The following is a 25,434-nucleotide window of genomic DNA, read 5'->3' as shown; positions in this document are numbered from 1 at the left end:
GTGTCCAGTTCATCTCCAGGGCACAGGCATCCACTGGCAGCCCCCTCGCTCTGACATCTCTCCGTTAATTGCGTGCGTGCGTGCGTGCGTGTGTGTGTGTGTGTTCTACTAACTGACTTCATGTGATTTTAAGAAGGTGAGCAGCAGGTGGCGCCAGTTCTCCCGTCAGAAACCAGTGCAACCACAGGATGATGTCATTAAAGGAGAAACAGGGCAGCCGGTGGAGCAGTGGTCGGAGCAGCCGCCCCGTGTAACGAGACTGAAGGTCCTCGAGGCAGCAGCCGTGGGTTTGACTCCGACCTGCGGCCCCTTCACTGCACATCTCCCCCTCTCTCTCTCTGTTCTGTCTGATAAAAGCTTGAAAACTGCCCTAAAATCATCTTAAAAGTGAGAAACTCGTAGAAAACAGGATGAAAAAGTGACGTTTCTGTTCATAAAACCACAAACGGGACAAAGAAGCATTTAATCCACGTTTCACTTCATTTTCTTTATTAATTCGTCAACTTTTTCTTTATTTTTCCACATTTAAAAACTCGTTTACGTTAAAAAAGTGCATCAAAGCAGACGGATGGAAACGCAGCCTCTGTCTTCAGCTCCACTGGGCAGTTTAAACGCTTTCCCAGAATGCATTTCACCCCGTGTGTTGAACAGAAGCAGGTTTTCTCTACCTTTACCTTTTGACCTCTTCGTGACCTTTGACCCCCTGAGAGCAGGAACACATCTGTGCATCGTTTACATGTAAAACTACGTCGTTGTCGATATTTGTATCAAAAAGCTACAGAGATGCTACAATCTTTGGGTGTCATGGCAACAGTTCTCCATGGGCGCCGCGCCGCTGTCGTCGCCTCTTTGATCCTCTTTCAGTTTAAAGTTCGGTTCGAGCCCCGACCCGTCAGAGCAGCAGGAAGCACAGACACGTCCCTTTGTCCTTCACGGAAAGTTAAAAATAAATCTTCCTGCTCTTTTACCTGCCGCCTCCGTCCGAGCGTCCTGATTGGCTCCCCGTTTACGTCCAGTGGTGGAGGAGCGCCGAGACGAGCACAGAGGCCGAGGAGACGAAGAGCGAAGGGAAGATGGCCGCCGCCCCGCCGCACTCCTTCGCATTTTCCTGTCAACAACAGGCAGATAAATGGTAAATGGACGACTCAAGGCGCTTTGTCACATTTACTCTGGCGGTGGACATCTACAGACCATGTAATCTAACCATTCCCACCCCATTCACACTCCCACGCGCAGCACGAGGTTCAGTGTCTTGCCCAAGGACACTTCGACATGCAGGGGAGCTGGGGATCGAACCGCCAATCTCTCAAATGGAGGACGACCCACTCTGAGCCACAGCTTCCCAGTGACAAACCAAACACCACAGTTACGCACGGTTCTGCCCGCTGTGGTCCGGGAGACGGCGCCGCAGCATCCAGCTCCACGCCGACGGGGTCATCCCAGCGTTCTAAAGACTGATCCTGAGCACGTGTCCTGTAAACTTTTATACTTTTTTTAGGGTTAGGGGTTTAGGGTTAGGGTTTGGGTTTGGTTTAGGGTTTAGGGTTTAGGATTAGGGGTTAGGGTTTAGGATTAGGGGTTAGGGGTTAGGGGTTAGGGTTAGGGGGTTAGGGGGTTAGGGTTAGGGTTTAGGATTAGGGGTTAGGGTTTAGGATTAGGGGTTAGGGTTTAGGATTAGGGGTTTAGGGTTAGGGTTTAGGATTAGGGTTGGGTTTAGGATTAGGGTTGGGTTTAGGGTTAGGGTTTAGGATTAGGGGTTAGGGTTTAGGATTAGGGGTTTAGGGTTAGGGTTTAGGATTAGGGTTGGGTTTAGGATTAGGGTTGGGTTTAGGGTTAGGGTTTAGGATTAGGGGTTTAGGGTTAGGGTTTAGGATTAGGGATTTAGGATTAGGGGTTTAGGGTTTAGGATTAGGGTTGGGGTTAGGGTTTAGGGTTAGGGGTTTAGGGTTAGGGTTTAGAGCTGCTCCATGAAACACTGTTGAAAACACACGCGTTCACACACGGGGGCCGCAGCCCGTCGCCCGGTGCTCACTCACCTTGGGGTGGTAGGCGTGGCAGGACTCTGGACGCCGCCGCACCTTCTGGGATTTCATCCGGTTGCACTTCACTGTGGCGTTATGTTCACTGGCATTAAGGAAAACACAGCACTCAGCGGCCCAGGCAGTGTGAGTACATACGGGCCTGGAGGGGGGGACAAGGACCCTAAAGCAGGGGACACGGGACGGAGGCACAGTGGGAGTGCGCCCTTATTTTGAAGGATATATTTGATCTCCTTGGGCTCCAGCAGGATGGGTCCGTACTGACGGGAGCAGTCACAGTCGGCCTGAGTCACGACCAGAACCAGGTTACTGTCGGGAATCTGCTGCACCACGAACATCCTGGAACACACAACCACAAGGTTCACTCAGTCAGTCACACACACACACACACACACACACACACACACACACTCAAAACAAATAAATGGAGTTTGACGCCTAAAAACTGTAGCAAAGTGTATTTAGAGATATTTAAAGTTCATTATTATTCATAATGATGAAAGCAAAGTGGCAACAATAAACCTGTATCTCATCTCATCTTCAGCCTCTGATCCTGGTTCGAGTCGTGGGGGCAGCAGCTTTAGCAGGGGACCCCAAACTTCCCTTTCCCGGGCCACATTAACCAGCTCTAACTGGGGGATCCTGAGGCGTTCCCAGGCCAGTGTGGAGATCTAATCTCTCCACCTGGTCCTGGGTCTTCCCCGAGGCCTCCTCCCAGCTGGACGTGCCTGGAACACCTCCCTAGGGAGGCGCCCAGGGTTCATCCTTACCAGATGATCCTGAACCACCTCAACTGGCTCCTTTCAACACAAAGGAGCAGCGTCTCTACTCCGAGTTCCTCACGGATGCTGAACTTCTCCCCCTCTAATAGGGCGTTTACATAGTTTTCATAATAAACTGCACACACACACACACACACACACACCACACACACGTTTTTAAATCCTGCAGAGTTCCCACGTGTCCTGGGAAACCTGGAGTTTTGTATTTACTTGTTCCTTTCATGAACGTTCCTATTCATTACATTGTTCACACAATCATTTAAACATGTACATGAATGTAAAGGAGCAGAGAAGAAGAGAGTGTGTGTGTGTGTGTGTGTGTGAGTGTGTGTGTTCACCGCAGCGTCCGTGACTCGAGCCTGAACTCTTGGATCCAAATCAGTTTCAGGATGAATTTCCTCTGTGTTTTGTTTTAAATGAATGAATCTTTTATGTTTGTTTTCATGAATAAAGACGATGAACTCGCTGCACTGACAGCCGGCGCTTTGACCAGCAGGTGGAGCTGCAGGCTGTCCGACTTCAACCCGTAGTGGAGTGTTTTTCAGGGGTCCTTCATCTTTTCCAAGCGTAAATTTAAGCACTTTCAAGGTCTATTTTCACGCTTTTAATGCACCAAACAGCTGTGGTACATTACACACACACACACACACACACACACACACAATATAAACACCTAAAATTGTGTTTTCGTAACAAAGAAAGAAGTTAAATGAAATTTCTCTTCTTTAGCTGTTTGTTGTGAAAGGAAAAGGATTCAAACACCCGTACGAACCCTGACTCTGATTACTAGTGTGTGTGTGTTTGTGTGTGTGTGTGTGTCGTACTTCTGGCAGCGTCCACACTTGATGAGGCTGTTGGCTTCTCTGATAGACGAGTCGTACATGAAGCCAGGATACTCCGTGTCGCAGGGTTGCAGAGCTTCCACCTTCTTCTGCTTATGACCTGAGACACACACACACACACACGATAACACACACACACACACACACACACACACACACGCTTAGAGAACTGAACCTAAAACAAACTCAACTGAGTTTGAACAAAAACTCATCCAGTGAATAAACACGACCATCAAAGTGAACAGCTTTCATTGTCTGTGAGGACACACACGCACGTGCGCGCACGCACACACAGACAGACAGACGCACGCAAGCATGCACGCACATAGGATTAGGGTCTGGGTTTAGGGTTAGTGTTAGTTTAGAGACTTGAAACTTGGGCTACCCCCCCTATTTCGTGGGTGCTGAGTTCACTCGTGCTGGTTTCGTTGCGATCGGACATTGGGAACACTTTGATCTTAAACAATTGTGTGCCTATTTTTTTTTCCTTAGGTGCTCATTTGTTGAGACTTTGCCTACCCCCCTATTTATGGCCACGCGCTTTCCATTGGTACCAAGATGGAGTCTCTACGACGTTCCTATCAAAAGTTATGGCCTATTTAAAACAGGGTTAAGGTTTGAGATTAGGGTTAGGGTTGGGGTTAGGGTTAAGGTTTGAGATTAGGGTTAGGGTTGGGGTTGGGGTTAGGGTTAGGGTTGGGGTTGGGGTTAGGGTTAGGGTTAGGGTTAAGGTTTGAGATTAGGGTTAGGGTTGGGGTTGGGGTTAGGGTTGGGGTTGGGGTTAGGGTTAGGGTTAGGGTTGGGGTTAGGGTTAAGGTTTGAGATTAGGGTTAGGGTTGGGGTTGGGGTTAGGGTTGGGGTTGGGGTTAGGGTTAGGGTTTCGGGGTTGGGGTTAGTTTAGAGACTTGAAACTTGGGCTACCCCCCCTATTTCCTGGGTGCTGAGTTCACTCGTGCTGGTTTCGTTGCGATCGGACATTGGGAACACTTTGATCTTAAACAATTGTGTGCCTATTTTTTGTTCCTTAGGTGCTCATGTGTTGAGACTTTGCCTACCCCCCAATTTATGGCCACGCGCTTTCCATTGGTACCAAGATGGAGTCTCTACGACGTTCCTATCAAAAGTAATGGCCTATTTAAAATAGGGTTATGGTTTGAGATTAGGGTTAGGGTTAGGGTTAGGGTTAAGGTTTGAGATTAGGGTTAGGGTTGGGGTTGGGGTTGGGGTTGGGGTTTGAGATTAGGGTTAGGGTTGGGGTTAGGGTTAAGGTTTGAGATTAGGGTTAGTGTTGGGGTTAGGGTTGGGGTTGGGGTTAGGGTTGGAGTTTAGGGTTAGGGTTAGTTTAGAGACCTGACACTTGGGCTACCCCCTCTATTTTCTGGGTGCTGAGTTCACTCGTGCTGGTTTCGTTGCGATCGGACATTGGGAACACTTTGATCCTAAACAATTGTGTGCCTATTTTTTTTTCCTTAGGTTCTCATTCGTTGAGACTTTGCCTACCCCCCTATTTATGGCCACGCGCTTTCCATTGATACCAAGATGGAGTCTCTACGACGTTCCTATCAAAAGTTATGGCCTATTTAAAATAGGGTTAAGGTTTGAGATTAGGGTTAGGGTTAGGGTTGGGGTTGGGGTTAGGGTTAGGGTTAGGGTTGGGGTTGGGGTTAGGGTTAGGGTTAGGGTTTGGGTTTAGGATTAGGGTTAGTTTAGAGACTTGACACTTAGGCTACCCCCCCTATTTCCTGGGTGCTGAGTTCACTCGTGCTGGTTTCGTTGCGATCGGACATTGGGAACACTTTGATCTTAAACAATTGTGTGCCTATTTTTTTTTCCTTAGGTGCTCATTTGTTGAGACTTTGCCTACCCCCCTATTTATGGCCACGCGCTTTCCATTGGTACCAAGATGGAGTCTCTACGACGTTCCTATCAAAAGTTATGGCCTATTTAAAACAGGGTTAAGGTTTGAGATTAGGGTTAGGGTTGGGGTTGGGGTTAGGGTTAGGGTTGGGGTTGGGGTTAGGGTTAGGGTTAGGGTTGGGGTTAGGGTTAAGGTTTGAGATTAGGGTTAGGGTTGGGGTTGGGGTTAGGGTTGGGGTTGGGGTTAGGGTTAGGGTTAGGGTTGGGGTTAGGGTTAAGGTTTGAGATTAGGGTTAGGGTTGGGGTTGGGGTTAGGGTTGGGGTTGGGGTTAGGGTTAGGGTTTCGGGGTTGGGGTTAGTTTAGAGACTTGAAACTTGGGCTACCCCCCCTATTTCCTGGGTGCTGAGTTCACTCGTGCTGGTTTCGTTGCGATCGGACATTGGGAACACTTTGATCTTAAACAATTGTGTGCCTATTTTTTTTTCCTTAGGTGCTCATGTGTTGAGACTTTGCCTACCCCCCAATTTATGGCCACGCGCTTTCCATTGGTACCAAGATGGAGTCTCTACGACGTTCCTATCAAAAGTAATGGCCTATTTAAAATAGGGTTATGGTTTGAGATTAGGGTTAGGGTTAGGGTTAAGGTTTGAGATTAGGGTTAGGGTTGGGGTTGGGGTTGGGGTTTGAGATTAGGGTTAGGGTTGGGGTTAGGGTTAAGGTTTGAGATTAGGGTTAGTGTTGGGGTTAGGGTTGGGGTTGGGGTTAGGGTTGGAGTTTAGGGTTAGGGTTAGTTTAGAGACCTGACACTTGGGCTACCCCCTCTATTTTCTGGGTGCTGAGTTCACTCGTGCTGGTTTCGTTGCGATCGGACATTGGGAACACTTTGATCCTAAACAATTGTGTGCCTATTTTTTTTTCCTTAGGTTCTCATTCGTTGAGACTTTGCCTACCCCCCTATTTATGGCCACGCGCTTTCCATTGATACCAAGATGGAGTCTCTACGACGTTCCTATCAAAAGTTATGGCCTATTTAAAATAGGGTTAAGGTTTGAGATTAGGGTTAGGGTTAGGGTTGGGGTTAGGGTTAGGGTTAGGGTTGGGGTTGGGGTTAGGGTTAGGGTTAGGGTTTGGGTTTAGGATTAGGGTTAGTTTAGAGACTTGACACTTAGGCTACCCCCCCTATTTCCTGGGTGCTGAGTTCACTCGTGCTGGTTTCGTTGCCATCGGACATTGGGAACACTTTGATCTTAAACAATTGTGTGCCTATTTTTTTTTCCTTAGGTTCTCATTCGTTGAGACTTTGCCTACCCCCCTATTTATGGCCACGCGCTTTCCATTGGTACCAAGATGGAGTCTCTACGACGTTCCTATCAAAAGTTATGGCCTATTTAAAATAGGGTTAAGGTTTGAGATTAGGGTTAGGGTTAGGGTTGGGGTTGGGGTTAGGGTTTGAGATTAGGGTTAGGGTTAGGGTTAAGGTTTGAGATTAGGGTTAGTGTTGGGGTTGGGGTTAGGGTTGGGGTTAGGGTTGGGGTTGGGGTTAGGGTTAGTTTAGAGACTTGAAACTTGGGCTACCCCCCCTATTTCGTGGGTGCTGAGTTCACTCGTGCTGGTTTCGTTGCGATCGGACATAGGGAACACTTTGATCTTAAACAATTGTGTGCCTATTTTATTCCCTTAGGTTCTCATTCGTTGAGACTTTGCCTACCCCCCTATTTATGGCCACGCGCTTTCCATTGATACCAAGATGGAGTCTCTACGACGTTCCTATCAAAAGTTATGGCCTATTTAAAATAGGGTTAAGGTTTGAGATTAGGGTTAGGGTTAGGGTTGGGGTTGGGGTTAGGGTTGGGGTTAGGGTTAAGGTTTGAGATTAGGGTTAGGGTTGGGGTTAAGGTTTGAGATTAGGGTTATGGTTGGGGTTTCGGGGTTAGGGTTAGGGTTGGGGTTAGTGTTGGGGTTTGGGTTTAGGGGTTAGGGTTAGTTTAGAGACTTGAAACTTGGGCTACCCCCCCTATTTCCTGGGTGCTGAGTTCACTCGTGCTGGTTTTGTTGCGATCGGACATTGGGAACACTTTGATCTTAAACAATTGTATGCCTATTTTTTTTTCCTTAGGTGCTCATGTGTTGAGACTTTGCCTACCCCCCTAATTATGGCCACGCGCTTTCCATTGGTACCAAGATGGAGTCTCTACGACGTTCCTATCAAAAGTTATGGCATATTTAAAATAGGGTTAAGGTCTGAGATTAGGGTTAGGGTTGGGATTAGGGTTAAGGTTTGAGATTAGGGTTGGGGTTAGGGTTAGGGTTGGGGTTGGGGTTAGGGTTGGGGTCGGGGTTAGGGTTGGGGTTAGGGTTAAGGTTTGAGATTAGGGTTAGGGTTAGGGTTGGGGTTAGGGTTGGGGTTAGGGTTAGGATTAGGGTTTCGGGGTTAGGGTTAGTTTAGAGACTTGAAACTTGGGCTACCCCCCCCTATTTCCTGGGTGCTGAGTTCACTCGTGCTGGTTTCGTTGCGATCGGACATTGGGAACACTTTGATCTTAAACAATTGTATGCCTATTTTTTTTTCCTTAGGTGCTGATGTGTTGAGACTTTGCCTACCCCCCTATTTATGGCCACGCGCTTTCCATCGGTACCAAGATGGAGTCTCTACGACGTTCCTATCAAAAGTTATGGCCTATTTAAAATAGGGTTAAGGTTTGAGATTAGGGTTAGGGTTGGGGTTGGGGTTAGGGTTAGGGTTAGGGTTGGGGTTAGGGTTAGGGTTGGGGTTAGGGTTAGGGTTAGGGTTGGGGTTGGGGTTAGGGTTAGGGTTGGGGTTTGGGATTAGGGTTAGTTTAGAGACTTGACACTTGGGCTACCCCCCCTATTTCGTGGGTGCTGAGTTCACTCGTGCTGGTTTCGTTGCGATCGGACATTGGGAACCCTTTGATCTTAAACAATTGTGTGCCTATTTTTTTTTCCTTAGGTTCTCATTCGTTGAGACTTTGCCTACCCCCCTATTTATGGCCACGCGCTTTCCATTGGTACCAAGATGGAGTCTCTACGACGTTCCTATCAAAAGTTATGGCCTATTTAAAATAGGGTTAAGGTTTGAGATTAGGGTTAGGGTTAGGGTTGGGGTTGGGGTTAGGGTTGGGGTTAGGGTTAGGGTTGGGGTTGGGGTTAGGGTTAGGGTTAGGGTTGGGGTTGGGGTTAGGGTTAGGGTTGGGTTAGGGTTAAGGTTTGAGATTAGGGTTAGGGTTGGGGTTGGGGTTAGGGTTGGGGTTAGGGTTAGGGTTGGGGTTGGGGTTGGGGTTAGGGTTGGGGTTGGGGTTAGGGTTAGTGTTGGGGTTAGGGTTAGGGTTTCGGGGTTAGGGTTAGTTTAGAGACTTGAAACTTGGGCTACCCCCCCTATTTCCTGGGTGCTGAGTTCACTCGTGCTGGTTTCGTTGCGATCGGACATTGGGAACACTTTGATCTTAAACAATTGTATGCCTATTTTTTTTTCCTTAGGTGCTCATGTGTTGAGACTTTGCCTACCCCCCTATTTATGGCCACGCGCTTTCCATCGGTACCAAGATGGAGTCTCTACGACGTTCCTATCAAAAGTTATGGCCTATTTAAAATAGGGTTAAGGTTTGAGATTAGGGTTAGGGTTAGGGTTGGGGTTGGGGTTAGGGTTAGGGTTGGGGTTAGGGTTAGGGTTGGGGTTAGGGTTTCGGGGTTAGGGTTAGTTTAGAGACTTGAAACTTGGGCTACTCCCCCTATTTCCTGGGTGCTGAGTTCACTCGTGCTGGTTTCGTTGCGATCGGACATTGGGAACCCTTTGATCTTAAACAATTGTGTGCCTATTTTTTTTCCCTTAGGTTCTCATTTGTTGAGACTTTGCCTACCCCCCTATTTATGGCCACGCGCTTTCCATCGGTACCAAGATGGAGTCTCTACGACGTTCCTATCAAAAGTTATGGCGTATTTAAAATAGGGTTAAGGTTTGAGATTAGGGTTAGGGTTGGGGTTGGGGTTAGGGTTAGGGTTGGGGTTGGGGTTAGGGTTGGGGTTGGGGTTGGGGTTAGGGTTGGGGTTAGGGTTAGGGTTTCGGGGTTAGGGTTAGTTTAGAGACTTGACACTTGGGCTACCCCCCCCTATTTCCTGGGTGCTGAGTTCACTCGTGCTGGTTTCGTTGCGATCGGACATTGGGAACACTTTGATCTTAAACAATTGTATGCCTATTTTTTTTTCCTTAGGTGCTGATGTGTTGAGACTTTGCCTACCCCCCTATTTATGGCCACGCGCTTTCCATCGGTACCAAGATGGAGTCTCTACGACGTTCCTATCAAAAGTTATGGCCTATTTAAAATAGGGTTAAGGTTTGAGATTAGGGTTAGGGTTAGGGTTGGGGTTGGGGTTAGGGTTGGGGTTAGGGTTAGGGTTGGGGTTAGGGTTGGGGTTGGGGTTGGGGTTAGGGTTAGGGTTGGGGTTGGGGTTAGGGTTAGGGTTTAGGACTAGGGTTTCGGGGTTAGGGTTAGTTTAGAGACTTGAAACTTGGGCTACCCCCCCTATTTCCTGGGTGCTGAGTTCACTCGTGCTGGTTTTGTTGCGATCGGACATTGGGAACACTTTGATCTTAAACAATTGTGTGCCTATTTTTTTTTCCTTAGGTGCTCATGTGTTGAGACTTTGCCTACCCCCCTAATTATGGCCACGCGCTTTCCATTGGTACCAAGATGGAGTCTCTACGACGTTCCTATCAAAAGTTATGGCCTATTTAAAATAGGGTTAAGGTCTGAGATTAGGGTTAGGGTTAGGGTTGAGGTTGGGGTTAGGGTTAAGGTTGGGGTTGGGGTTAGGGTTGGGGTTGGAGTTTAGGATTAGGGTTTCGGGGTTAGGGTTAGTTTAGAGACTTGAAACTTGGGCTACCCCCCCTATTTCCTGGGTGCTGAGTTCACTCGTGCTGGTTTCGTTGCGATCGGACATTGGGAACACTTTGATCTTAAACAATTGTTTTCATTGGTACCAAGATGGAGTCTCTACAACGTTCCTATCAAAAGTTATGGCCTATTTAAAATAGGGTTAAGGTTTGAGATGAGGGTTAGGGTTGGGGTTGGGGTTAGGGTTTGAGATTAGGGTTAGTGTTAGGGTTGGGGTTGGGGTTGGGGTTAGGGTTAGGGTTGGGGTTAGGGTTAGGGTTGGGGTTGGGGTTGGGGTTGGGGTTGGGGTTAGGGTTGGGGTTTGGGTTTAGGATTAGGGTTAGTTTAGAGACTTGACACTTGGGCTACCCCCCCTATTTCCTGGGTGCTGAGTTCACTCGTGCTGGTTTCGTTGCGATCGGACATTGGGAACACTTTGATCTTAAACAATTGTATGCCTATTTTTTTTTCCTTAGGTGCTCATGTGTTGAGACTTTGCCTACCCCCCTATTTATGGCCACGCGCTTTGCATTGGTACCAAGATGGAGTCTCTACGACGTTCCTATCAAAAGTTATGGCCTATTTAAAATAGGGTTATGGTTTGAGATTAGGGTTAGGGTTAGGGTTGGGGTTGGGGTTAAGGTTTGAGATTAGGGTTGGGGTTAGGGTTAGGGTTGGGGTTAGGGTTGGGGTTAGGGTTAGGGTTGGGGTTGGGGTTGGGGTTAGGGTTAGGGTTGGGGTTTGGGTTTAGGATTAGGGTTAGTTTAGAGACTTGACACTTGGGCTACCCCCCCTATTTCGTGGGTGCTGAGTTCACTCGTGCTGGTTTCGTTGCGATCGGACATTGGGAACACTTTGATCTTAAACAATTGTGTGCCTATTTTTTTTTCCTTAGGTTCTCATTTGTTGAGACTTTGCCTACCCCCCTATTTATGGCCACGCGCTTTCCATTGATACCAAGATGGAGTCTCTACAACGTTCCTATCAAAAGTTATGGCCTATTTAAAATAGGGTTAAGGTTTGAGATTAGGGTTAGGGTTGGGGTTAGGGTTAAGGTTTGAGATTAGGGTTAGGGTTAGGGTTGGGGTTGGGGTTAGGGTTGGGGTTAGGGTTGGAGTTTAGGGTTAGGGTTTCGGATTTAGGGTTAGTTTAGAGACTTGACACTTGGGCTACCCCCCCTATTTCCTGGGTGCTGAGTTCACTCGTGCTGGTTTCGTTGCGATCGGACATTGGGAACACTTTGATCTTAAACAATTGTGTGCCTATTTTTTTTTCCTTAGGTTCTCATTTGTTGAGACTTTGCCTACCCCCCTAATTATGGCCACGCGCTTTCCATTGGTACCAAGATGGGGTCTCTACGACGTTCCTATCAAAAGTTATAGCCTATTTAAAATAGGGTTAAGGTTTGAGATTAGGGTTAGGGTTGGGGTTGGGGTTAGGGTTAAGGTTTGAGATTAGGGTTAGGGTTGGGGTTGGGGTTGGGGTTAGGGTTAGGGTTGGGGTTTGGGTTTAGGATTAGGGTTAGTTTAGAGACTTGACACTTGGGCTACCCCCCCTATTTCGTGGGTGCTGAGTTCACTCGTGCTGGTTTCGTTGCGATCGGACATTGGGAACACTTTGATCTTAAACAATTGTATGCCTATTTTTTTTTCCTTAGGTGCTCATGTGTTGAGACTTTGCCTACCCCCCTATTTATGGCCACGCGCTTTCCATTGGTACCAAGATGGAGTCTCTACGACGTTCCTATCAAAAGTTATGGCCTATTTAAAATAGGGTTAAGGTCTGAGATTAGGGTTAGGGTTAGGGTTGAGGTTGGGGTTAGGGTTAAGGTTGGGGTTGGGGTTAGGGTTGGGGTTGGAGTTTAGGATTAGGGTTTCGGGGTTAGGGTTAGTTTAGAGACTTGAAACTTGGGCTACCCCCCCTATTTCGTGGGTGCTGATTTCACTCGTGCTGGTTTCGTTGCGATCGGACATTGGGAACACTTTGATCTTAAACAATTGTTTTCATTGGTACCAAGATGGAGTCTCTACAACGTTCCTATCAAAAGTTATGGCCTATTTAAAATAGGGTTAAGGTTTGAGATTAGGGTTAGGGTTGGGGTTAGGGTTGGGGTTGGGGTTAGGGTTTGAGATTAGGGTTGGGGTTAGGGTTAGGGTTGGGGTTAGGGTTGGGGTTGGGGTTGGGGTTAGGGTTAGGGTTGGGGTTGGGGTTAGGGTTAGGGTTTAGGACTAGGGTTTCGGGGTTAGGGTTAGTTTAGAGACTTGAAACTTGGGCTACCCCCCCTATTTCCTGGGTGCTGAGTTCACTCGTGCTGGTTTTGTTGCGATCGGACATTGGGAACACTTTGATCTTAAACAATTGTGTGCCTATTTTTTTTTCCTTAGGTGCTCATGTGTTGAGACTTTGCCTACCCCCCTAATTATGGCCACGCGCTTTCCATTGGTACCAAGATGGAGTCTCTACGACGTTCCTATCAAAAGTTATGGCCTATTTAAAATAGGGTTAAGGTCTGAGATTAGGGTTAGGGTTAGGGTTGAGGTTGGGGTTAGGGTTAAGGTTGGGGTTGGGGTTAGGGTTGGGGTTGGAGTTTAGGATTAGGGTTTCGGGGTTAGGGTTAGTTTAGAGACTTGAAACTTGGGCTACCCCCCCTATTTCCTGGGTGCTGAGTTCACTCGTGCTGGTTTCGTTGCGATCGGACATTGGGAACACTTTGATCTTAAACAATTGTTTTCATTGGTACCAAGATGGAGTCTCTACAACGTTCCTATCAAAAGTTATGGCCTATTTAAAATAGGGTTAAGGTTTGAGATGAGGGTTAGGGTTGGGGTTGGGGTTAGGGTTTGAGATTAGGGTTAGTGTTAGGGTTGGGGTTGGGGTTGGGGTTAGGGTTAGGGTTGGGGTTAGGGTTAGGGTTGGGGTTGGGGTTGGGGTTGGGGTTAGGGTTGGGGTTTGGGTTTAGGATTAGGGTTAGTTTAGAGACTTGACACTTGGGCTACCCCCCCTATTTCCTGGGTGCTGAGTTCACTCGTGCTGGTTTCGTTGCGATCGGACATTGGGAACACTTTGATCTTAAACAATTGTATGCCTATTTTTTTTTCCTTAGGTGCTCATGTGTTGAGACTTTGCCTACCCCCCTATTTATGGCCACGCGCTTTGCATTGGTACCAAGATGGAGTCTCTACGACGTTCCTATCAAAAGTTATGGCCTATTTAAAATAGGGTTATGGTTTGAGATTAGGGTTAGGGTTAGGGTTGGGGTTGGGGTTAAGGTTTGAGATTAGGGTTGGGGTTAGGGTTAGGGTTGGGGTTAGGGTTAGGGTTGGGGTTGGGGTTGGGGTTAGGGTTAGGGTTGGGGTTTGGGTTTAGGATTAGGGTTAGTTTAGAGACTTGACACTTGGGCTACCCCCCCTATTTCGTGGGTGCTGAGTTCACTCGTGCTGGTTTCGTTGCGATCGGACATTGGGAACACTTTGATCTTAAACAATTGTGTGCCTATTTTTTTTTCCTTAGGTTCTCATTTGTTGAGACTTTGCCTACCCCCCTAATTATGGCCACGCGCTTTCCATTGGTACCAAGATGGGGTCTCTACGACGTTCCTATCAAAAGTTATAGCCTATTTAAAATAGGGTTAAGGTTTGAGATTAGGGTTAGGGTTGGGGTTGGGGTTAGGGTTAAGGTTTGAGATTAGGGTTAGGGTTGGGGTTGGGGTTGGGGTTAGGGTTAGGGTTGGGGTTTGGGTTTAGGATTAGGGTTAGTTTAGAGACTTGACACTTGGGCTACCCCCCCTATTTCGTGGGTGCTGAGTTCACTCGTGCTGGTTTCGTTGCGATCGGACATTGGGAACACTTTGATCTTAAACAATTGTATGCCTATTTTTTTTTCCTTAGGTGCTCATGTGTTGAGACTTTGCCTACCCCCCTATTTATGGCCACGCGCTTTCCATTGGTACCAAGATGGAGTCTCTACGACGTTCCTATCAAAAGTTATGGCCTATTTAAAATAGGGTTAAGGTCTGAGATTAGGGTTAGGGTTAGGGTTGAGGTTGGGGTTAGGGTTAAGGTTGGGGTTGGGGTTAGGGTTGGGGTTGGAGTTTAGGATTAGGGTTTCGGGGTTAGGGTTAGTTTAGAGACTTGAAACTTGGGCTACCCCCCCTATTTCGTGGGTGCTGATTTCACTCGTGCTGGTTTCGTTGCGATCGGACATTGGGAACACTTTGATCTTAAACAATTGTTTTCATTGGTACCAAGATGGAGTCTCTACAACGTTCCTATCAAAAGTTATGGCCTATTTAAAATAGGGTTAAGGTTTGAGATGAGGGTTAGGGTTGGGGTTAGGGTTGGGGTTAGGGTTAGGGTTTGAGATTAGGGTTGGGGTTAGGGTTAGGGTTGGGGTTAGGGTTGGGGTTGGGGTTAGGGTTGGGGTTAGGGTTTAGGACTAGGGTTTCGGGGTTAGGGTTAGTTTAGAGACTTGAAACTTGGGCTACCCCCCCTATTTCCTGGGTGCTGAGTTCACTCGTGCTGGTTTTGTTGCGATCGGACATAGGGAACACTTTGATCTTAAACAATTGTGTGCCTATTTTTTTTTCCTTAGGTGCTCATGTGTTGAGACTTTGCCTACCCCCCTAATTATGGCCACGCGCTTTCCATTGGTACCAAGATGGAGTCTCTACGACGTTCCTATCAAAAGTTATGGCCTATTTAAAATAGGGTTAAGGTCTGAGATTAGGGTTAGGGTTAGGGTTGAGGTTGGGGTTAGGGTTAGGGTTGGAGTTTAGGATTAGGGTTTCGGGGTTAGGGTTAGTTTAGAGACTTGAAACTTGGGCTACCCCCCCTATTTCGTGGGTGCTGAGTTCACTCGTGCTGGTTTCGTTGCGATCGGACATTGGGAACACTTTGATCTTAAACAATTGTTTTCATTGGTACCAAGATGGAGTCTCTACAACGTTCCTATCAAAAGTTATGGCCTATTTAAAATAGGGTTAAGGTTTGAGATGAGGGTTAGGGTTGGGGTTGGGGTTAGGGTTTGAGATTAGGGTTAGTGTTAGGGTTGGGGTTGGGGTTGGGGTTAGGGTTAGGGTTGGGGTTAGGGTTAGGGTTGGGGTTGGGGTTGGGGTTAGGGTTGGGGTTTGGGTTTAGGATTAGGGTTAGTTTAGAGACTTGACACTTGGGCTACCCCCCCCCCCCCTATTTCGTGGGTGCTGAGTTCACTCGTGCTGGTTTTGTTGCGATCGGACATTGGGAACACTTTGATCTTAAACAATTGTGTGCCTATTTTTTTTCCCTTAGGTTCTCATTCGTTGAGACTTTGCCTACCCCCCTAATTATGGCCACGCGCTTTCCATTGATACCAAGATGGAGTCTCTGCGACGTTCCTATCAAAAGTTATGGCCTATTTAAAATAGGGTTAAGGTTTGAGATTAGGGTTAGGGTTAGAGTTTGAGATTAGGGTTAGGGTTGGGGTTAGGGTTAAGGTTTGAGATTAGGGTTAGGGTTGGGGTTGGGGTTAGGGTTGGGGTTTCAGGGTTAGGGTTAGGGTTGGGGTTGGGGTTAGGGTTGGAGTTTCGGGGTTAGGGTTAGTTTAGAGACTTGAAACTTGGGCTACCCCCCCTATTTCCTGGGTGCTGAGTTCACTCGTGCTGGTTTCGTTGCGATCGGACATTGGGAACACTTTGATCTTAAACAATTGTGTGCCTATTTTTTTTCCCTTAGGGTCTCATTCGTCGAGACTTTGCCCACCCCCCTAATTATGGCCACGCGCTTTCCATTGATACCAAGATGGAGTCTCTACGACGTTCCTATCAAACGTTATGGCGTATTTAAAATAGGGTTAGGCGTTAGGGTTTACACACACACACACACACAAACACACACACACACACACACACACACACACACACACACACACACACACACACACAAACACACACAGCACTCACTTGTATGATAACCAGCCTTGGCTGAATGGATGAAGATGGATCACGGTGACACGTCCAGGTGATGACGACGATGATGAAGATGATGAAGATGATGAAGGTGATGAAGATGATGAAGATGAGACATGAAACAGCAATGAGACGAAATCAAACACGACACCAGAGTGGATCCGAATGAACGACCGATGTATGAATGTAAACGGGTTCCCCACGAGTCTCCTCTTAAGGGCGCACTCCCACTGTTCCTCTGTACCGTGCCCCAGCACGTTTCATGGCTAAAGTCTGGTTCCTTTGACCAGTGTGAGTGCAACCGTACCACGTCTAGGAGCGGCACGCTTGCCGTCCACGGCCCGTTAGGGAGAGGTGGGCTTTAGTAAAGCACGTTTGCACGTGTACGAGCACGAGCGTGCGCACGTGTACGAGCAAGAGGCCTACGGCGGTTCTGAGGTCATTTCCTGTGCGCCTGTTGGGACGTAGAAAAAAGAAGGAGGGACCATGCGCGGACATTTCAAACAATGGCGGTGAAAGGTTCACGTTGGTGTGATGCGGAGGTGGAGTGTTTACTGCAGATTTGGTCGATGAAAAGATTCAAAAACAGTCGACAAGACGCACAAAAACTCCGAGGTCTACGGAAAGATCTGGAAACAAAGCCACGCATCGCCATGACGTCATCAATGCGTGTGACGTGTTACGGTGTGATGACGTATAGGCAGCAAGAAGCATTCTACGAGGCCCAGGTAGTGTGAGTACAAACGGGCCTGGAGGGGGGGACAAGGACCCTAAAGCACGGGGCACGGGACGGAGGCACAGTGGGAGGGCCCCTTAGACATGCGGGGGATCTGGGGATCGAACCGCCGATCAGACACGCCCTCTTTATGCTCGTAGTATCGCTGCTTTCACACCCGTTTAATGTTTACGTGTTCACATCTTACCGTCCACAAAGTAGTCAGAGTGCCAGAGACCGCAGAGGTTAAAGTCCAGCAGGAACCTGACAGGAGACACACACACACACACACACACACACACACACACACACACACACACACACACACACACACACACACACACACACACACACAGACTCATTAATATTAAATATATCTACAGGACATTTTCACATCCATTTAAAGATCCAGAGTCTCGCTGCAGACTTCCTCAGAGACATTGAATCTCTCTCTGTGAGTGTTTCACGTGTTCACTATTGTTAAACTAAATAAAATAAACACTGTAAAACGTAGAAACATGAGAAAAAAGAGGGGAACTTGAAACATCCTGTCGTCCTTCAGCCGCGCGGCTCACAGTTGTGTGATGAGCTGCTGAAGGACACACAGCCGTTGACACTTACATCAGAGCGTTGGAGAAGAACCATCGTATCAACGCGGCGACGCCATAAAACGGCTGCAGGAGGAAAAGAAAAGATTATTATTATTATTATTATCACGTCTCCAGCTCGCTGTGGTATTGTGTCAGTATCAGTATCGAGGTATTTCTGGCAGGAATCGTACCAAAGTCACTACTTTAGTTTATAAAACGGTGAGAAATGTCTTTGAATATGTTGTTTTGGCCAAAACCACAAAATATTCAGTTTCATATGATATGAAAAATACAAAGTGGTCATATTTGAGAGGCAGAAAACAGCATTTTTCTGCCATTTTTGCATAAAAAAATTACTTTCAAGATCAATCGATTACTGTTGTGTATTATTTTTCTGTAGATGGATCCATTTGAGAACTACCGTATTTTCCGCACTATAGGAGCACCTAAAAACCTTCACATGTCTAAGTGCGCCTTATAATCCGGTGCTCCTTATATATGGACCAATATTGAGCCACAACAGGTCTCCAACTACGGTGAGCAGCCGCCGACTCTATTTTCCCCCGTAGAAGAAGTAACGCGCGGTGCATGTTGAGATATACGACTGCGTGAAGCGTGCCGTTTCATTTCCATGTGTGCGTTTGTGTAAAGAGCCCAAAATGGCTCCTGTTAAGAGACACGCTTACGACGCAGAGTTTACACTCAAGGCCATTAGTCACGCAGTGGAACACGGGAATAGAGCAGCTGCCAGAGAGTTTAACATGAACCAATCAATGGTGCCGAAGTGGAGGAAGCAACAAGACGACCTCCCCTGACTGTTGTGTTGACGTTCCCTTAAGAGCAGCTCCATCTAATGGATGCAGAACGTAACCCCAGCCTCCACTGTAGCGTCTGTTCTATGCTCCTTATAATGTGGTGCGCCTTATACATGAACAAAGTTTCAAAATAAGACGTTCACTGAAGGTGCGCCTTATAATGTGGAAAATACGGTGATCGTTGAAGCTCTAAAATACGAGTTAACTGCTGATGCAGCTCTACGTGCACTTGTAAGGTAATGTTTGATTGCTGGTTACTCACGCTGAGCAGACGTCGGGCGCTGCTGGCGTGATGGTGACTGTTCTTACACATCGCCTGGTAGTCAAACAACGACACTCTGCGAACACACAAACATTCAGTGACCTTTGCTTTCACGTGAGAGGATCTGAACCTCCCCATGAATTCACTACAGCTTCCAAACATCTCATCTCATCTCAACACGTCGTACTTTTTGAACATTCCCATCTTGATGAGCGACGCCATCACAGACCCGTCCGTCTCACCAAAGAAGCGGCCGACCTGGAAGAGACAACGTTTGCGGTTACTCGTGCACTGCCAGTCAGATTTATCAAGCTGCACCGATGATGAAAGGAAAAGAGTGAGGTTAGTGTGGTGCTGATAATCAGTCCGCCTGTGAATGTTCTCACGTGTCCAGGTCGTCGTTCTCCTCAAAGCAGTTTCAGTCAAAAGCAACTGGACTTGGTTCTTTGTCAGGAAGACGTTTCACCTCGATTGGACGATTAGATTCACCTTCAGACCAAAACCACCACCGTCAAAGTCAAACCTCCTACGAGTGAATTTGGGGGTGATCGACCGACTCCAAATTTGCTAATGGGAGGTTCCACTTTGAAAAACATTCCAGCGCCCTTTGCCTATTTGGAGGTCCGAAACTTTGGACTTCCCATTGCGCTCGGACGCCACATTTCTCTCTCGGTGCACGTGTTGGGGGAGGAGGGAGCATCAGAGGTCAGGCAGGGAGGAAGAAGAAGAAGAAGAAGAAGAAGAAGAAGAAGAAGAAGAAGAAGAAGAAGAAGAATCACTTTATTTGTCCCGCAACAGGGAAATTTAATTTTTTCACTCTTATTATTGATCATGTTACACACACACACACACACACACACACACACACACACACACACACACACACTGGCCCGAAATACACACACACACACACAGACAGGACCTGTATACATGCATTTAATGGAGAGATGTCAGAGTGAGGGGGCTGCAAGTGACCAGCGCCCCGAGCGGTTGGGGGTTCGGTGCCTTGCTCAACAGCACCGAGGCAGTGCCCAGGAGATGAACTGGCACCTCTCCAGCCACCAGTCCACGCTCCATTAATGGTCCACACAGGGACTTGAACCAGCGCCCCTACGGTTCCCAGTGAAGTCACCTATGGACTGAGCTACTGCCGCCCCAAAGAGGGCGGGACTTTGGAGGGAAACCCTGTGAGAGATGCGAGAAAGGTAAGAATCGATGCAGACGATGTCGCCCCATATCGATCAGATTGGATCGGTTTGTTTTCAGGATTAAACAAAATATAACGTGCTAATTAATGAGCTGTAGAGTTGAACTGGACAGGCTAACTGTTTCCACCTGCTTTCAGGCTTTATGCTAAGCTAGGCTAACCACGCCCTGACTCCAGCTCTTAACACGCAGATATGAGGCTGATTTCCACTTTCACATCAGACTCTTAGAAACAAAGGCAGTCAATGAGTCGGCGTATTTCCAAACATATTGAACTGCTTCTCTAAATAAGACGTGCATGAAAAAACCCTGAATCCAAAGACAAAGCACTTCAATTCCACATCATAAGTAGCTCTTACAAATATTAAAATGTTTCCAGTAGAGACAGAGACGGAGCGCCGCGAGCCTCTAAATTAAATCACCCTCACTGCAATTTATTTCCTTTCTGCAGGAGTCTCTTGGAAGTCTCCTCCGGTCGCCCGCTCACAGAAAACACATCTGTCGTGAGCTAACGGATAACGAGGAGCGTGCAGTCTGATTTAAAGCGCGGGGAGGTCACAGCAGGAGTAAAAACAGATGGTTTGAAGTGTGAACCTGTGATTTAAAGTCCTCTCTGTGCGTCTGCAGTGAGTCTGGCCCTCGGCAGCAGCACAATCTGAATTATTCAGAGCGTTTTGTCTCAGCGGCTCTGTTCACCTCTACAGGCTGCCCTCTGCCCCCACTTCATCCCCGTCTGGATGGGATGTTTCCCAGCAGCTGCGGAGGGCTTGCAGGTTGTTGCTGATGCTGCTTGCGGTGAAACTTGACCCCCACCACGTTTACCCGGCGACAGCAGCAGGTAAACGTGCAGAAATGAAAGTACAGAGCGGCTAAATAGCTTTAGCGTTAGCCACTGGAGCTGGGAACTAATGTGTGTGACTAGCGTGTGTGTGTATATTTGTTTGTGTGAGAGTGTAACGTGTGTTTAGTTCCTACCTGACTGACTCACTCTCTAAGTGCACTAAACTTCCCCTTGTTGACCAAATACTTTCACTAGTTTTGTTTTTCACACTGAACTGAATTTGGCATCAACACAACTTTGGGATCCGGGTGTTTCCACAAAAACCTGCTGCTGTAAAATCCAGAGCTCAGCAAAAACACGGAGGAAGCACTTTATCATCATATCTGCTTAGTAAGGCCACTGGGAACGCGGCAGACGTGCAAATGATGAAAAATGAGCTTCTGCGGTGAAGGATTCTTGCTTTAGGGCGACAACCGAACACTTTGCTGCTGTGTGTAGAAGTTACATTTGACTCTACGTCGATAGTTTCACAACAAACAGAACTTGTTCTCACTATAATCGTGGACGAGCGACGTGTCTTTAGCATCTGCTGTTCGTTAGCTTGTAAGTGTCGGTGTTTTAACCGCGCATGGTCCCTCCTTCTTTTTTCTATGTCCCAACAGACGCACAGGAAATGACCTCAGAACCACCGTAGGCCTCGTGCTCGTACACGTGCAAACGTGCTTTACTAAAGCCCACCTCTCCCAAACGGGCCGTGGACGGCAAGCGTGCCGCTCCTAGACGTGGTACAGTTGCACTGGTCAAAGGAACCAGACTTTAGCTGTGAAACGTGCTGGGGCACGGGACGGAGGCACAGTGGGAGTGCGCCCTTAAGAAAAGTCGGTGAGGGAGGTCCAGTGAGTGACATGTCTCAGCTGAATGATCACTGAATGGATCCACAGACACTAAACTGCTCCTGCTGCTCAGACTCAGATTAACACGTCAGGACACCAGAGTTCATTTGACAGTGTTTGTCTGCAGCGCTGCACTCAGACTGGACGTCCGTTTCACCCCTGACAGATGTCACAGGATGACAGATAACCCTCATCTGGCCTCAGCGCAGCCAGCTGCTGCTGCTGCTGCTGCACAGCTGGCAGCCTCACTGTGACCGTCACCTTGACCGTCCTGTAACACAAACATCACAGGTTCGACTCCTGGTAACAAATCCTCAACTGAACAAGAAGCTGAAGCTCCAGAGAGATGAGACTAAATGAGAGTAAACATCTGAGCAGACGAGAAGATGAACTCTGTGTGTGTGTGTGTGTGTGTGTGTGTGTGTGTGTGTGTGTGTTGATGGCAGCGTGGTGGGCTCTGGATTAATCCTCAGTAATATGGCTCTTAACAGGCTGAGTTAATCCAGAGCTAACGAGCAGCTGTCAGACGGACGACAGCCCTCGGTCTGCACGTCTCTGCACACTCAAAGACGCGTTAACGGCCTTCAACGCAAGGACGTCTGCGACGTACAGAAGCCTATTTAGGACAATAAAAGAAAACAAATGTACAAGTATTTATTTTCTGGATCAGGGCTTCAGGAAAACTGAACTGCCCTGGTTAGGCTCCGCCCACGTTTGGAGGTCATCAGGTGCAGCAGCTGTTATATTTCACTGCTAATGCGCCACAAACACACACACACACACACACACACACACACACACGCACACGCACACACACACAGATTAAGACCATCCAGATGTTGCTTATGAGCACATTAAATGATTCAGAGAGAAACCTCCTGATGACACCAACGCGCGTCCAAATTGTCAAAAGAAGGAGGCGGATAAACCGAGTCCGTGTGACGTTGCTAGTTTAAACATCTTCAGTGGTCATGGAAGTGTTAGTCTGTGACTGACGATATGATGTTGTCACACGGGCGTCAACATAAAGCAGACAGTCGTCTTCAGTGAACCCTGCGCGCCTCTTTTTCATCCTTCAGGCCGGACGGGACACAACCGAGAGTGAAGCTCTTACCTCGTTCCTGTCTTTGGACAGCAGGATGAAGCCATTGTTGTCGACCAGGAAACAGTTCAGATCCTGAACAGGAAGTAGAAGAAGAAGAAGAAGTGTTTGAGGTTTTTTTCAGCGTAAAAGGACTGATGATGGAGATGAGCGGACAGAGTAGTGAGGGTCACTTACAGCACTCTCACAGCTGAGAGGACACACGCCTTCGATGGTTGAGCACTGAGAGAGAGAGAGAGAGAGACAGAGAGAGAGGAGGTGGACGGGTCAAAGGTCATCACATCATCACAAACACAAACACCCAGCGTGCGTGGTAGCGGTGCACGCTCCGGTGAGCTCCGATTGTGGAGTTCACGTTCATGAGTTCAAATAATGTTGATGGGGTCAAAATACAAAAAAAAGGGTGAAACAGTGACGAGCAAACTGACACGGTGACCCCGACATGATGTCAGATACAAGACAGTAACCAGTGTTCACTCACGTCTGTGTCGCTGGGCTGGAGGTGTGAAGAGTCGAGGACGAGGAAGAGGAGAAAAACACAGAAGAGACAAAAGAATGTGAATATTATTCAACCACAAATGAAAAGAAGTTTAACATCTCATCTCATCTCATCTTCAGCCTCTTATCCGGGGTCGGGTCGTGGGGGCAGCATCTCCAGCAGGGGACCCCAAACTTCCCTTTCCCGGGCCACATTAACCAGCTCTAACTGGGGGATCCTGAGGCGTTCCCAGGCCAGTGTGGAGATCTAATCTCTCCACCTGGTCCTGGGTCTTCCCCGAGGCCTCCTCCCAGCTGGACGTGCCTGGAACACCTCCCTAGGGAGGCGCCCAGGGTTCATCCTTACCAGATGATCCTGAACCACCTCAACTGGCTCCTTTCAACGCAAAGGAGCAGCGGCTCCACTCCGAGTTCCTCACGGATGCTGAACTTCTCCCCCTCTCTCTAAGGGAGACTCCAGCCCCCCTCCTGAGGAAACACATTTCACACGCTTGGACCTGGACCTGGTTCTTTGGGTCCTGACCTGGACCTGGTTCTTTGGGTCCTGACCCAGCTTTCATGACCACAGGTGAGGGTAGGAACCAGGACTGAGCGGTAGATCCAGAGCTTTGCCTTCCTCAGCTCTCTACACAGATTCAAAACCGGAGCAAATCAAGTTTTTGGCAGTGTGTCGTGAAATTTAAAAAGTAAATCAAACGTAAATAAAAGTGGGATTTCTCTTTTGATTACAACTGAACTCTAAATCGATCTACAACAACAAACGATAAGAAAAAACCTGCGGTACAAACTGAAGACACAATTTTGTCCTTTAACTGGTCCCTGAGACGTGCAGCTTGTACAAAAGCATCGGTAACACAGAGACAAACCAGACGAGGAGCAGCGTCGGTGTGTGTGAATCAGCGGCGACAGGATGTGGACGCTCACATGAGATCATGTCAGCACGTGGTCGTCCCGCTGAAAACATTAACGCCGCCGGTCGCAGCTGTCGGCTCTGATTAATATTGTTACCGGCACCGTTACCCTCTGCAGGACGCGCGCACACGCCGAGGCTGCAGCTCTGCTTCACTGAACCGCAGGAGACGTTCACAAGGTCAAAGACCCGGAGAGCGGTCCGGCTGCAGGCGCCGCAGGAAACACAGGAAATGCACGCAAAAAAAACCCAAAATAAAGTAATATGAGCAAATTATGACTACCATAGATATGAGGCGGTACGGCCCGACTTTGCCATCACTGCATGATGACGGAAGACTGAGGAAATATTGAAACACCAAAAAAATCAGCAACAGGAGGAAGGTTGGCGTGTGTGGGGGGGTCAGACACACGGGACTTTCACACGGGAGACCCAAGTCTGTGTCCAATGGGAGGTGGTTTTTACGTTGACGTTCGCGTTTTAGTTTTTTAACCCGAACCACGTTGTTAATTGGCTAAACCAGGGGTCTGCAACCCGCCGCTCTTGGGCCCCTTTACAGTAGCTTTGCCAAAAAATGATATAAACAACGTGTAGATGACGTCTTTTTTTGGACCGTGGAGGAGGGAACAGCTGTTATCTTAGAGTTCAAGGTGATTTTTAAAAAAATATTACGTGAGAAACTAAAATATTCGTCACATCCTACGTCTACAGCCAGCACCTTTACCTGCAGGTGGCTAATCCGGAGTTGGTGACCCGTGCTTGTATGCTAGCCGCGGATAAACCCCCCCCCCCCCCCAAAAAACGTATTGGAGGTAAATAGTGTTGCGTAGAAATGTTCATTTACTTTGCCTACCTGTGTGTTTGATATGTGGTGAGAAATTAGCAAACAACATTTTTGATGACAGGTAATAATAGGAATAAAATGTCAACAGTAACTTTATATAAACCTTTGTAAGCTGTGACATCAAATATGTTTTGGTTACAGAGGTTACAGACTCCTGGGCTAAACCAAGAGGACGCCAATGAATATCATTACCACCAATGGGCTCCTTCCACTGTAATGGACTTTACTATGAGAGGAGCTGGTACAGGGGCCAGTAGGTAAGTCTTTAAAACACTCTTTAATAAACTCTGGCTTCACTAACTACGCTGATGACGCTTTGTTGTGTGTGTAGGGACTCTTCTCATGCTGCTGCAGAGGTTTGCTGTTATTTTCAGCAGCATTAGTGGTTAAAAAAGACCTTTGAATGACTTCACCGTGCTGCCCCGAGCTAATCACTGTTAGCCACGTCCGGCTGTTAGCCACTCTCC

The 25,434-nt window shown here is 47.8% G+C and overlaps 1 protein-coding gene across 1 annotated transcript in view; it reads right to left on the bottom strand.

The window, feature by feature from the left end:
* Positions 1-542: 542 nt before the first annotated feature.
* LOC310949033 (voltage-dependent calcium channel subunit alpha-2/delta-4-like) overlaps positions 543-25,434 on the bottom strand; it is a gene marked incomplete at its 5' end in the record, with an annotated part of 105,349 nt that continues 80,457 nt past the window's right edge. Inside the window, 12 exons of the mRNA XM_083916364.1 lie at positions 543-1,108; positions 2,037-2,124; positions 2,232-2,378; positions 3,646-3,763; positions 16,346-16,366; positions 17,275-17,330; positions 17,688-17,740; positions 18,734-18,809; positions 18,921-18,991; positions 22,728-22,790; positions 22,893-22,937; positions 23,197-23,211. Of these exons, the coding sequence (XP_083772490.1) occupies positions 1,007-1,108; positions 2,037-2,124; positions 2,232-2,378; positions 3,646-3,763; positions 16,346-16,366; positions 17,275-17,330; positions 17,688-17,740; positions 18,734-18,809; positions 18,921-18,991; positions 22,728-22,790; positions 22,893-22,937; positions 23,197-23,211 (855 nt within the window). The 3' untranslated portion in view covers positions 543-1,006. The remainder of the gene's footprint in view (positions 1,109-2,036; positions 2,125-2,231; positions 2,379-3,645; positions 3,764-16,345; positions 16,367-17,274; positions 17,331-17,687; positions 17,741-18,733; positions 18,810-18,920; positions 18,992-22,727; positions 22,791-22,892; positions 22,938-23,196; positions 23,212-25,434) is intronic.

The sequence above is a fragment of the Echiichthys vipera genome (genome assembly GCF_963691815.1).
Source record: "Echiichthys vipera genome assembly, chromosome: 7".
NCBI lineage: Eukaryota > Metazoa > Chordata > Actinopteri > Perciformes > Trachinidae > Echiichthys > Echiichthys vipera.
This window is presented reverse-complemented; position numbering and strand designations above follow the sequence as displayed.